General features: G+C 56.0%; 1 protein-coding gene across 1 annotated transcript; it reads right to left on the reverse strand.

Annotated features, from left to right (window-relative positions):
* Positions 1-3301: 3301 nt before the first annotated feature.
* On the reverse strand, positions 3302-4081 carry LOC126232525 (uncharacterized). The gene has a single exon (XM_049942770.1). The coding sequence runs from the start codon at positions 4079-4081 to the stop codon at positions 3302-3304; it is 780 nt and encodes a 259-aa protein (XP_049798727.1).
* Positions 4082-13595: the final 9514 nt, after the last annotated feature.

Here is a 13595-nt window from a genome sequence, read left to right on the forward strand (position 1 = left end):
TCACATCATACATGATGGCGAGGGTGAAATGTTGTGTTGCCGTCGACTATTCCCTTTGCTGTACGGCGCGTTGGTGTGTGTGTGTTGGTGACGTTTTAAATGGACGTGTCGTACTATCATCCATTACGAAGTCGCCAAGAAATGTACGGGCGGGTGGGGTAGGCGACACGCACGGTGGTGTACCTATTTGGCCCTTGATTTGATGATAGCCGTTTCTGCAGTTTGACTGATGATTGATTGGACTGTTGTGCGCACGCACGTCATTCACGGTGCACGTGTGTTCGGTTGAGTACAGTAAGCGTGAGGCTAGACGACGACGGTCGTTGTTTGTTGTTATGGGCGTACACGCGTTTCGTTGGTCTGTGTCCCCCGGTGTGAAATGGCAGGTGTGTCGGTGATGTGATCCGATCCGGCGGCTCTGAGTAACTGTCAATATCGGCGCGGTACACCGGCGTCATGGCAACGTGTCGGTGTTCACACCAGTCGCACTGTGGCACCGTCGGCGCCGCGAACGGTGACGAAAGGCTGACCTTTGATCGGTCGAGTGTCGTGTCTGGGCAGAACGTGTGGAATGAGCAAAACTGTTGGGGACGGAAACAATGGTGGAGGAGGGGAACGGAAAGTAATAAAACAAACAAAATGGAGAAGCAATCACCGGAAAACGAAGCAGGGAAAAACGGAGAGGCGCTGTCTATAGCAACGGAACGTTCCCGTGCATTGCAGCCGCACTGAAAGGCGTTTACGGCGCGGCTGCAGGTGTCGGCCGTGGTGACGGCTGAATTGCATTGCCTTCCCGGATGAAACGTTCGCCGACATGGCTCGGAGGAGGAATCTATGAGAATGCGTTGCCCTTGCCTGCCGTTTCGTGTGCCCTCCTGTTGTGTACGCTGTTGTTGTCCGGTGTAGCGAAGGGTGTGTATGTAGGGGTGTGTGTGTGTTTAGTGGGGAATTGGAAGGTCGATAGCTGCCGTCACGGTCAAGATAACGCAGTCAAAGGTGTCGCGAAAAAGTGTGTTAGCCGTGGTTGGTTGGTTCGTGTGTTTTAAAGAGAATGGACGAGAGAGAGAAAGTAGGTGGAGAGTGCGTTGCGTGTTGCCTAACTGCGTCCGCGAATATGGCAGTAGTTGGTGGTGGGCGTGCCCTTGCATGTGGCCCGGAAGGCGTGTCCGTTTCGCGGTAGTGGCACCGCTGCTGGCATATTCGGGAGATGGGAGGGGCGCGAAAGGAGAAAGGAGACGCGGAGGCTTTTAAAGACGGGGAGGGCGCGTGTGGGTGGCTCGCGCTGCGCTCGGCGGTTGTGTTTGTGCAACAAATGTGTTGCCGGGAGGGGACCGTTGTTGTGGTGCGGTTGTAGCCTCAGACGCGGCCGGCAGTGAACGTGAGACGACGGATGCGGGCCGGGGCGGCGCATGTCGCCGGTGCCATGCCTTTTAAGAGCCGCGTGGTCGGGGGTGTGCGCACCGTGTGTCGTGTTGCGAGACAGCATCATTTGTGCTGCGTGGCGTGGCGTGGCGTGGGGGCGAGGAGAGCGAGCCGCGCGGTGTGCTTGTGCGCCGGAGAATGGCACACTGCGCCTGCCCGTTGAGGAGGCCGATGGCCGTGGTGTGGTGGAAATGGAGCGCGTCGGACGTGCACCAATGAGAAAGAGAAACAAAGCGGCGACAACGAACGAAAGGGGGAGGGAGGCCATTGTGTCACATGCGGCGGTGGGAGGAAAAAAAAAAAAACAAACAAACAAACAAACAAGAAACGAAGACGTAAGAAAGAGGAGAAACAACAAAGAGAATGAGTCGTGCGTTCGCGAGGGGGGGTGCGCGTGTAACTCCGGTACGCGCAGTGCCGGAGCCCAACGGCTGTGTCGTCGACGCCAGTGCTTGTCGGCCGAATGGGTGCGGGAATAGAGGCAGCGTCGGCACGGAGAAGCAAGCAAGAAGGAAGGACGCACGCGCGCTGCGGCGTTTGGCGCGGTTTGCGGCTGGCGCCTTTGGTGGCAACGGCCGGGACAAGCAGCGGTGTATGGTGGTGTGCGGGGCGGACAGGGGCGGCGGCGGTGGTGGACTGGGAGGAGGCGAGGCGGCGCCGACGGTGGCGTGTGGTACGGCGAAAACGGGACGGACGGACGGCGGATGTTGGAGAGGCGCCGCGCACGCAGACACATGGAAGGAAGGAAGGAACGAACGCAAGGGAACAAATGGAGGGGGCGAATGTGGAGATGCGGGCAGGCGGTGGTGTTTGTGGGCATGTGGTGGGGAGAAGGGCGGGGGCGGGAGGACAGAGGCGAGGCGACTGCGTGCTTGCTCGCTCGCTCGCGTGTCTTTTGTTTTTGTGTTTGTTTTTCCATCGTTTGGTCGCCTTGGAGCCTGTCGGTCCCGTCCGTGTGTGGCCACGCTTCGGGTGCGTGTATGTTTGTACGTTTCGTTTGTTCGTCTTCTGCAGCAGAGGCGGTGCGCGGCAGTGGGAACGCCTGCCTGGCGGCTGGGACGGCCAGCAAATGCGGTTGGATGGGCGGCCACAGCACCGCACCTGTGCCCAAGGAGGCGACGCTGGCGGCGGGGCCCCCTCGGATGCGGCCGGCTGGGGGCTGTGTGCGCTGCCGCTGCCGCTGCCGCCGCCGCCGCCGCCGCCGCCGCCGCCGCCGCCGCCGCCGCCGCCGCCGGTGCTGGTGCTGGTGCTGGTGCAGCAGCAACAACGACGAACAACGAGTAAGCAAGAAGAGGACGAAGCGGATGGCTGGTGGGTGAGTGCATTTATTTAGGCGGTCGACAAGGCAGTGCGTGATGTGGCGTTGTGACGGGGGTTTGCTCACGTGGCCTCGTTTGTGTTGATGCGCAGGAAGATGAGATGCGGGCAGACGCAGACGCGTACAGAGAGACGAGCCCGGTCTGCAGCAGGATGTGTGGCGCGGCGCGCCGAGTGCAGAGCAGCGCGCGCCGCCTGGGCCGGGCTGGGCCCGCCCGGCGGCGGGCCGCGCTGTTGTCGCGGACGTGAGCGCCCCCTGGCGGGTGGTCGGAGGCGGCGCGGTGGACGTGTGTCCGGTTGGCCAGTGCACATTGCGAGTGGCTGGCTGGCGGTCGGCGGCGAGACGGGAGAGGAGGTATGTGTCGCGGGCGCCTTTGCTGCGCTGCGTCGTTGCGTGCCTGGGCGTGCGCCTGTCGACTGTGTGTGACTGTGTTGGGCGTTGTGCCACGTACGTGTGTGCTCGGCCGAAGGCGTCGGAAGAAAAAGAGAGAGAGAGACGGGCGGGAAAGTGGGTCGGTGTGCGTGCGTCGCCCGTGATGCGATGATGTCGCGTCATGTCATGTCATGTCTTTGCGAAACGGCTGCCGAGAGGTGTGTGGTGGCGAGCGGGAATGTGCGTTTGGTGGTTGCCGGCCGGCCGGCAGTTGTTGGTGGTTCCTCCTGTGTGGTTGTTTGTGCTGCTTTGATGGCAACGTGGAAGGACGCCGGTTTTTCCGTGCCTTGCGTGTGGTTGTGTCGACGGTGACTGGTTGGGGGTGTGCGCCGATGCACGTGCCATGTTGTTATGTTTGGGTCGTGAGTGTGTTTTTGGCTGTGTTGTTGTGTACGGGAAGGGGGAGAGAGGAGGAGGCGGCGGCGGCGGCGGCGGCGGCGGGGGTGATAGTGCGTGCAGTAGTGCCGTTGCGACGGGCGTCGGGTGGAGCCGTGCGTAGTGGCGGAAAGGTGTAGGTTGCGGGAAGCGAGCCCGTCGCGTGTCGTCGTCGACGACGGGGTCGCGTGCGCTGTGAATCGAGAGTGGCGGGAAAGGGGCAGCGTGCCGCTGTGTCGTGGTCGTTAGCAGAGGCCTGTGTGCCTGTCCGTTTGTTTTCTGTCGGACGCTTGGTGCGAGGTGTTTGTTTTGTTTTGTTGCCGCCGCCGCGGTTGTTTTTGTTTGTCGGCTGTGCTGTGTCGGTGGGTCGGCGAGCTGTTTTGCGGTGCGTGAATGTGTTGGTGCAAAAGTGGCGGCGGCGTCATGGCTGCGACCGCGACGAGCCGCGGGCGCGCCATTGATGATGTTGAACACAGAGCGGCTGTGTGCAATGGGAGGCCTTGTGTACGGGTAGCGGTGTTGTCGTACGTGCATCCGGCCCGGTGCGGAAAGCGCCGTTGCGGTTGCGGGTTGCCTCTGGTCGCGACGTGTGGTGCTCGGCTTTGTGGGTTTTTTTGGTGCCCCTTTGGCCGGTGGGTGGTGTTTGTTGTTTTGTGTGTGTGTGTGTGTGTGTGTGTGTGGTCGGTCTCTTTGGCGCTCGGTATATATCTGCCTCCTGCTCGGTCTTGTTGTCGACGTCGTCTGTAGTTTTTTGCGGCTTGCCGACGACCGACCGACCGAACTACTACCTACCTGTGACAGCTACGTGTGGCGCCCGAAGGTGAACGTAACGTGACCTCGGCGCCCTTAGCCTAACCTAAGATGTCCGGCCGTAAGGTAGGTGCGGCCACCTGACGCCTCACGTCCGAACGCTTAACCTAACTTTGACGCCTAACCTAACTTTAACCCTTAACCTAACCCACGTCCACCTAACGTAACCTAACCTAACCCAAGCGACGCCAACCCTAACCTAAGGTGTTGTACACTGCGAATGTCGAAGGCATGTTATAGTCTTAGGTGGAGAGCACTACACGCAACAAGCGGCTACACGGGTAGCAGGGGTTGTGTGGCGTGGGCTGGGCGGTTTTGTTAGGTTAGATGGCCTTGGGCAAGTACAGAAAGGGGGCAACAGCAGCCTCAACGGGTGCGGGGACCAAGCAGCAATCGGTATCGTTTGTTAATTGTCAACTGTCGAAGCTGCGTTGGTACAGTACCGGAACCGCAAGCGCTGACAGAGAAAGCACCGAAGCTCTGCAATCGTGATAAGGTACAGAAAGCTGGCTGACGCCAGGGATAAATTCTGCCGAAATTGTCACAAAGGTACAGACGGTGTTTTAGAAAGGCTCGATTGCATGCAACCGGTGGTGGTGTGTTCGTCGCTGTTTGAGTAGTAGTTTTGATCCTGTAGTGAAGTAGAGGTGGATGGTTCCTGTGAAATATTGTGGGTGGAGGTTACACCCAACAACCGAGCTAGGTTTAATAATAATTGGCTCCTTTGACCGACCTCCCGACGCAGCAGCATTAGTGGCAGAACAACGGAGAGACGGATTTTGGAAACACATTTCACATACATTTTCCTCAGCATGTTAGGGTCTTAGGTGGAGATTTCAATTTACCCGATATAGACTGGGACACTCAGATGATGTTCAGGACGGGTGGTAGGGGGACAGAGAGCATCGAGTGACATTATACTGAGTGCACTGTCCGAAAATCACCTCGAGCAAAATGAACAGAGAACCGACTCGTGGAGATAACATCGTGGACCTACGGATGACAAACAGACCCGAACGTGTTTCGACTCTGTATGTGCAGAACAGGGACGCAGTGATCATAAGGCCGTTGCAGGGAGGACGGTGTATCTATCTGTTTTGGCTAGCAAGAGTAATAGAAGGCAGATTTGCAGACGACCCGACAGATGAAAAGGCAAATGCCTGTTCCGACACTGACAATGTTGAGTGTTCATGGAGAAAGTGCAAGGCAATGGTAAAAATGCGTTTTTAGACAGGTACGTGCCGAGTGTCGAACTGTGAGGGATGGGAAAAAAAACCCACCGTGGTATACTACAACAACAACGTTAGGAAACTGTTGCGAAAGCAAAGAGAGCTTCACCCAAAGTTTAAACGCAGCCAAAACCTCCGAGACAAACAGAAGCTAAACGATGTCCAAAGTGTGAGCGTAAGGAGGGCTATGCGTGAAGCGTTCAGTGAATTCGAAAGTAGAACAAACCCTATGTACCGACGTTGACAGAAAATGCTAGGACGTTCCGGTCTTGCGTTGAATCAGTAAGTGGCTCGAAACAGCATATCCAGACACTCCGGCATGGTGATGGCATTGAAACAGAGGATGACACGCGTAAAGCTGTGAAATACCTAAACACCTGTTTCCAAAGCTGTTTCACAGAGGACGGACCGCACTGCAGTTCCGTCTCTAAATGCTCGCACGAACGAGAAACCGGCTGACATCGAAATAAGTGTCCAAGGAGGAATGGGAAAGTCCGCCGGACCCGACGGGATTACCAATTCGCGATTCCTACACAGGGTACGCGAAACAACCTGCCCCCCTTCTAACAGCCGTGTACCGCAAGTCTCTGGAGAGGAAGGGAGGGTTCCAAATGATTGGAAAAGAGCACAGGTAGTCCCAGTCGTCGAGCAGATGCGCAAAAACCATAGACCCATATCTCTGACGTCGATGTGTTGTAGAACATGTTGTTTGCTCGAGTATCATGTCGTTTGTGGAAACTCCAGAGTCTACTATGTAGGAATCCATGTTGGATTCCGGAAACAGCGATCGTGTGTGAGACCCCCAGCTCGCTTTATTTGCGCATGAGACCCAGAAAATATGAGATACAGGCTCCCAGGTGGATGCCATTGTCGTTGACGTCCGGAAGGCGTTCGATACAGCTCCGCACCGTCGCCTGATAAACGACGTAAGAGTCTACAGAATATCAGACCAACTGTGTGGCTGGATTGACGAGATGTTAGCAGACGGAACACAGCATGTTGTTATCAATGGAGAGACAGACGTCTACAGACGTTAAAGTAACCCCTGGCGTGCCACGGGGGAGTGTTATGGGACCATTGCTTTTCACAATTCATATCATATAAATGAGCTAGTAGATAGTGCCGGACGTTCCATGCGTCGTTTCGCGGATGATGTGCTGTATGTAGTATACAGAGAGGTTGCAGGACGATCGGCAGCGGATAGGCACCCGGTGCAGGGAGTGGCAACTGTCCCCTTAACATAGACAAATGTGATGTATTGCGAATATACAGAAAGAAGGATCGTTTATTGTATGATTGATTATATGATAGCGGGACAAACACTGGTAGCTGTGACGTCTGTAAAATATGTATCTGGGAGTATGCGTGCGGAATGATTTGGAAGTGGAATGATGATCAGATAAAAGTAATTGTTGGTAAGGCGGGTACCAGGTTGAGATGCACTGGGAGAATGCTTAGCAAAAATGTAGTCCATCAACAAAGGAGGTGGCTTACAAAAACACGCGTTCGACCGACCCATACGTGAGTGTTGCCCACCAGTGTGGGATGCGTAGCAGGTCGGGTTGACGGAGGAGATAGAGAAAGGTCCAACGTTTCGTCACAGGGTTATGTGGTAACCGTGATAGTTAAGTGGCAGACTCTGCAAGGGAGGCGCTCTCTGCATCGCGGTGTAGCTTGCTCGCCAGGTTTTCGAGAGGGTGCGTTTCCGGATGAGGTATCGAATATATTGCTTCCCCGTACGTATATACCTCCCGAGGAGATCCCGAATGTAGTAAAAGTAGAGAGATTCGAGCGCGCACGGAGGCTTTCAGACAGTCGTTGTTCCCGCGAACCATACGCGACTGGAACGGCAAAGGGAGGCAATGACGACAGTGGCACGTAACGTAAAAAGTGCCCTCCGCCACACACCGTTGGGTGGCTTGCGGCGTATAAATGTAGGAGGTCGGCTGTCGTGTGTGCTTGGAGGCAGATTCGGTGTGTCTGTAGTTGCGGACGGCGGTCAGCCCCCCTCGCGTAAGCGGCGAGGGGCGGCGGCGCTCGGTTGGCCGGTGCCGATGTTGCGCAGGCGGCGCCCGTTTTGTTTGCGGCGGGCAATTTTGTGAGAAAGGGGCGCGAATGTTGGCGGGCGAGGTGGCCCGACGGCTGCGGGCCGATCGGGAAACGGTGGGAGGGCGATGGGGCGGCGGAGGTGCGTTTGCACGGCCGGCATCGCCGCACGCCTCCGCTTGTGTGGCTGTGGCGGCGGCCGCGCTGGCCGGGCTGGCGCGGCGACGGTGTGGCACTTTTGCCGAAGGTTTGGCCATTGTGGCGGGTCGTCGGCTGGGGCTGTGGGGGCGGCATGTGGGCGGGGGCGGCGATTCTCGGCGGGCCGAGCCAGGCTGTAGCGCGCGGTAGCTGCAGTTTGGCCGTGGTTTGCGGCGCTGCCGTGGCGACTGGTTGGCGACTGTGGTGTGGCCGTGTGTAGCCCCATCCTCGGTGGTTTGAACGGCGCGGGTGGTTGCGGCGCAGGTTTGGGGCTGGTCCGCACAGGCTGTCGGACGTTGGGCGGTAGCAAGCGCTCCGTCCACCTTTCTTATTGCTAGTTCTTATAGCTATTTTTGCAGGTTTTACTTTTTAGCATTGCCTGCATCTTCTGTGGGACATGTGTTAAAAATTTGTTCATCTTTATTGAGCTGTGTCTTGTGTGTTTGTGGGACGGGGGTGTGACTTTCTGGCTTTTGCGGGGTTTTCTATTTTTACTTTTTGGAGCTTTTTTACTTCAGAGCCTGTTGTCCAGGCTGGATGTAGTCATTATGAGTCTTCTTTCTTCATCAGCGGTCAAGTAGTGCAATTGGTCTTCGGTATTTGTCCCTCGCCGGTTGTGGTTCCGCCAGTGCTCGTATTAGCGGGTTGTCAGCGTCATGTGCCCGGTCGTAAAATCTTCGTGCTTGATCCTTGTGTCTCTGTAATACTTCTTTTTCGTCCGCCGCGTCTTGAAGAAATCGATGTGGAAATTGCGAATGTACATGAAATACTCGTCGTAGAATTTTGTTCTGCAGCGATTGTATTCGTTGTATGTGCGTCCTTGCCGCACAGCCCCATACTTCGCAGGCATAATCCATTACCGGTCTGATGTACATCCTGAATATTAGGAGGCCGTTCTCAATAGATAGGTCAGATGTCTCATTGATTAATGGATACAATGCGCCGATGCGTTGGTTGATTTTTGCTCTGACGTCGTCAATTTGCAGTTTCCATGTTAGTCTCTTGTCAAGGATTACGCCCAGATACCGCGCTGATGTGTCCCACGGCAGTTGCGTATTGTAAAGTCGGAGGTGACGAGCTGGCATTGTCTTCTTCCTAGTGAAAATCACTGCTTGTGTCTTCGTCGGGTTGAATGTGATGCGCCATTTTGCTGCCCATTGTTCAAGTGAGTTTAGCGCGCTCTGTAGCCGCGGCACCAAGACTTCTCTCCAGCGGCTGCGTGTGTATATGACAGTATCATCGGCGTAGATTGCTTTTTCTACCCTCGGTTGCGTCGGGATGTCAGTCGTGAATAGTGAGTAGAGGATCGGCCCAAGGACCGATCCTTGGGGCACCCCGGCGTTGATTGGTCGTGGCGTCGATAGTGCGTCATCCATCCGGACAGCGAAGGTACGGGCTTGCAGATATGAGGCGAGGAGGCGAATGAATGGCTTCGGAAAATGAAGATGATGTAGTTTCCAGATAAGTCCTTTATGCCATACTGTGTCAAATGCCTTTGTTACGTCCAGTAAAACTGCTCCACAAAATTCTTTACGATTGAATGCTTCAATGATGTAATGTACAACTCGGAGAATTTGCTGGGTTGTGCTGTGGCCACTTCTAAATCCAAATTGTTCTTGAGGTAGTGCTTCTGTCCTGGTTATAATATTTTGTAGTCTGGCGAGAAATATGCGTTCGAACAGTTTACTGATGTGTGGTAACAGGCTGATTGGTCGGTAGTTCTGCGGTTGACGTCTGTCTTTTCCGGGTTTTGGTACGGCAACAACTATTGAATGCTTCCACTGTGATGGGTATGTTGATGTGGTGAAAATCCAGTTAAAGATGGCTGCAAGTCGTACGATCGCTGTCCACGGAAGTTGTTTAAGAACTCGTCCTTGTATGTCGTCAACGCCGGGGGCTTTGTTCGGCGGCAGCATCCTTATTGCAGCTTGAACTTCCCTTGGGCTGGTAGGTGTTATCCGGTTTTGCTCGTCTTCATCGTCGTCGTCGTCTGGCTCGTGAAGTAACTCATCTGCCTCTCTCTCTATGCGTTCGACTCTCTGTTGGTCAACTCTGTCGTTTTGCGGTTGAAAGTTCTGTTCAAAATTGTCAGCGAGCATGTTGGCTTTGTCTTCTGGTCTGTAAGCAGTCCTGTCTTGTGTCTGAAGCGGCGGTATTGTGGTCCTGCGGTTTGTGAAGAATTTTATCATGTGCCAATGCATAGGATCGGGTGTGAAGGCGCGTAGTTTAGCTGCCCACTGCTGGTTTTTGTGGTCGATGAGTGCTGCCTTGATGTCACGTCGTAACTGGTTAATTTGTCTCTTGAGCTGCGGATTTCTTGTAAGTCGCCATTCTCGGCATAATCGGTTGCGTCGTCGTATAGAATCAAGAATGTGTTGCGGCAGTCCGGGCGTCGGTACGTGCGGCGGCTTAGGTGGCGGCGTCGAGAGGTTTAGTGCTTCTGTGATGGTGTCAGTGAATTCAGTAATCGATTGTTCGGTAATTTCGTCGTCGTCCTGTATCATGTCTATTGAAAATGTTACATGCTCGCGGAATGAGTCCCAATTGGTGCGGCGAAGATTTAGACGGCCTGTGTGCTGTACCGGTGTGATGTGAAGGGTGAAAATGACGGGCAGATGATTGGAATTTAAGGCATGCACTACTTCTGCTGTCATAAACTGTGGGATTCCTTTTGTGATGGCGATGTCAATTATGTCAGGTCGGCCGCGTGACGGGTAACACGTCGGCTCGTCGGGGCCACAGACGTACGCGTTTGCCTCTTCTGTTGCCTGCAATAGGAGGCGGCCACTCATATTGGTTACGAGAGAATTCCAGGCGGCATGTTTTGAATTTAGGTCACCGGCAATAAAAAGTCGGCCTGGCGTTCTTAACAATTGTCTTGCGTCATCAATGTCAAGAATGTGTCGTGGGCTGCGATAAACAGAGATGAACGTGATTGGTCCGTTTTGTGTGTCAACAATGATAGACGTCGCTTCGATGTGGCGCGTGATTGGCGGAGCCGCTTCATGATGAGTAATTGAACGACAAATGAAAATAGCTGTGCCGCCGCCGTGCGTCAATCTGTCCGTCCGATAGCACTTATAATTTGGAATATTTGATCGAATTCCGGGCTTCAGAAAGGTTTCATTCACGAGACAGATGTCAATGTTATAGTCCATAATAAATTGTTGCAGCTCAAGCAAGTCGTGGGTCAGATTGTCTGCGTTATACGTCATTATGCGTAAATTTTCAAGTCGTGGCAGTCTAGGCATGCTGCATAGTCATGTCATTATCTGTTGTTTGCATTCTTCTGAGCGTCGCGTCAATGGTGGCGGCGATGGTTTGCGGCAGCTGCGCTAGTGCTCTACTCACCTCTGCTAGGGTAGATGCAATCTGCACAAGCAGCACCTGTAAATCAGGCTGTTCCATCCGCGGTGGTGGGGACGGCTGTCTCGGTTGTGGTCCAAATGCTGGCGGCACAGTTTGGCGCTGTGACGCCGGTATCGACGTAGACGCACGCGGCTGGAGGCCCTGTTTTAGAGCTTCCGCTGCCGTAAGCTCTGCGCGCAGCCTGTTGGCGCGGTGCTGCATCGGTGTGGGCCAGCTGCTCGGGTCCACAGTCGGCGGTGGTGGAGGCGGCGGCAGTCGTTGCCGGCGCGGAGATGGCTTCAGTGGTGGCAGTCCCCTAAATCTGCGGCTTGCTTCTTTGTGCTTGGGGCACGTTCGGTAGTTAGCGGGATGAGCCCCGCCACAGAGCCCGCACGTCGGCGCTTCTTCTCTTGACCGTGTGCACTCGCGGCTGTCATGTCCCGCGCCGCACTTGACGCACACTGGTGGCATGGTGCAGTAGCGGGCGACATGGTTAAATCCTTGGCATCGATAGCACTGAATATGGCCGCGTGATCTTCTCAGTCGCTCAACTATCACCGATAGGTCGTAGATTCTGGTGAGCTGGAATATGCCTCGGTGTTCCGGCATGTCTGGTAGTACCACAACTCGGTGTCCAGTCAGTTGGTTTGTGCCTGGCATCTTATGATGTTCTATGAGCGTGGCAACATATCCAAGGTCTTCTAGCTCCTCTTTGAGTTCAGAATGCGTCACACTTGATGGTACTCCTTTGATCAATGTTTTTATGGTCGGTGGACGGACCGCTGGCGTCGTGTACATTGGGATCCCTTGCTCCCCAAGCTTTCCCACGACGTTTACATAATCTTCAGTGGTGTTTAACAGTAGCTTCAACGTCTCTCCGCCCGTCTGCCGCACTGTAAAGGCCGCCTTGCAGGTGGTCTTGAGCCATGTGTGTAGCTGCTTGTATGACTCTTTATACCTCAAAGTTATTGGTGGAATTTTCTTCGGTCCGGTAGGTGGTATTGGTTGACCGTCTGCTTCAATATTATCGTTGTTTCCAGGATCTGCAGGCGTGCTTTGCCGCCGCTGTTCTTCATCTCGATGTCGCTGTTTCGCGACTAAATCATCAGTTGCCGTGTCCAGTGACACCCCCGTCCCTCTTAGGGGCTCATACCGGTTCGTCACATCAAGTTCTCTGGCCACTATGGGCTGCTGCTGCCGCGCCTGCTTTTTCCGCGGCGGGATCTGGAAGTCTGCTGCGGCTGTGCTTCCGTGTTCTTGACGGCCGTCAGTTGAGCGGCTACGCTCTCCTCTTCGATGGTTTTTCCCGTCTCTTGAGGCTACAGGAGTCTCAGCTGGTCCCTCCTCATCTGGTAGCGCCGGTGTAGTATCCATATCTTGGTCCATAGTCATCTCCGACGCGAGGGTACTAATACTTCCCCTCGCGCCGGGTCGAGTCATCATAGAAGTGCCGGCTGATGGCGGGGCGGTCGACGGAGCAAGCCCCGTCAAACCGCGGCCGGCCGGCACAGGCGTTCCTGGTGCATGAGCACCAGACTCACGAGCACGATATCGCACGTCTACACTCTCCGACATCACGATTTCGAGTGGTGGTAGCAAGCGCGGGAGGCGCGGCGCGGCGGCGCGCAGAGTGGCGGCCGCTCTCTCGGCCGTCCGCGCCCGCCCGCGACACTGGCTGGGCCTGGCGGCGCGGCGGCTATTCTCTGCCGCCGTGCTTGCCGCCTGCCGCTCTCGCTCTCGCTCTCGTGTGTGTACGCGCGTCGTCGAAATAATGGCAGATCAGGCGGCTACGAACGAGACTGCTGCGGCACCCGCCGCCACCGGCACGACGAAGAAGGCCAAGTCTGCGGCGTCTGCGAAGAAGCCGCGCGCCAAGCCTGCGCACCCGCGCACCTCTGAGATGGTGACGGCCGCCATCAAGAGTCTGAAGGAGCGCGGCGGCTCGTCGCTGCAGGCGATCAAGAAGTACATTGCCGCGCACTACAAGCTGGACGCGGAGAAGCTGGCGCCCTTTATCAAGAAGTACCTCAAGTCGGCCGTCGTGGCTGGCGAGCTGGTGCAGACGAAGGGGAAGGGCGCGTCCGGCTCTTTCAAGCTTGCCGGCGCCGGCGGCGGGGCGGCCGAGGGCGGCAAGGCCCGTGCCGGCGGTGCGAAGAAGAAGCGCGCCGCTCCGGCCAGCAAGGAGAAGAAGGGCGCCCGTGCGGCCGGCGCAAAGAAGGCTGGTGGCGTGAAGGCGGCGACCGGTCGGAAGGCGGGCGCCGCCAAGAAGGCGTCTGCGGCGTCGGCGGCTCCCGCGGGTGCGAAGAAGGCGGCTGCGGCCAAGCCGGCCAAGGCCAAGTCGCCGTCGAAGGCGAAGAAGGCCGCGAAGGTTCCGACGAAGAAGCCGAAGGCGCCGCGCCCGAAGAAGGCGACGACGC

Source organism: Schistocerca nitens, unplaced genomic scaffold (assembly GCF_023898315.1).
Source record: "Schistocerca nitens isolate TAMUIC-IGC-003100 unplaced genomic scaffold, iqSchNite1.1 HiC_scaffold_519, whole genome shotgun sequence".
NCBI classification, from domain to species: Eukaryota; Metazoa; Arthropoda; class Insecta; order Orthoptera; family Acrididae; genus Schistocerca; species Schistocerca nitens.

Coding starts and splice junctions, on each gene's coding strand:
- LOC126232525 (XM_049942770.1), bottom strand. CDS start 4,081: ATGCACGTACGACAACACCGCTACCCGTACACAAGGCCTCCCATTGCA.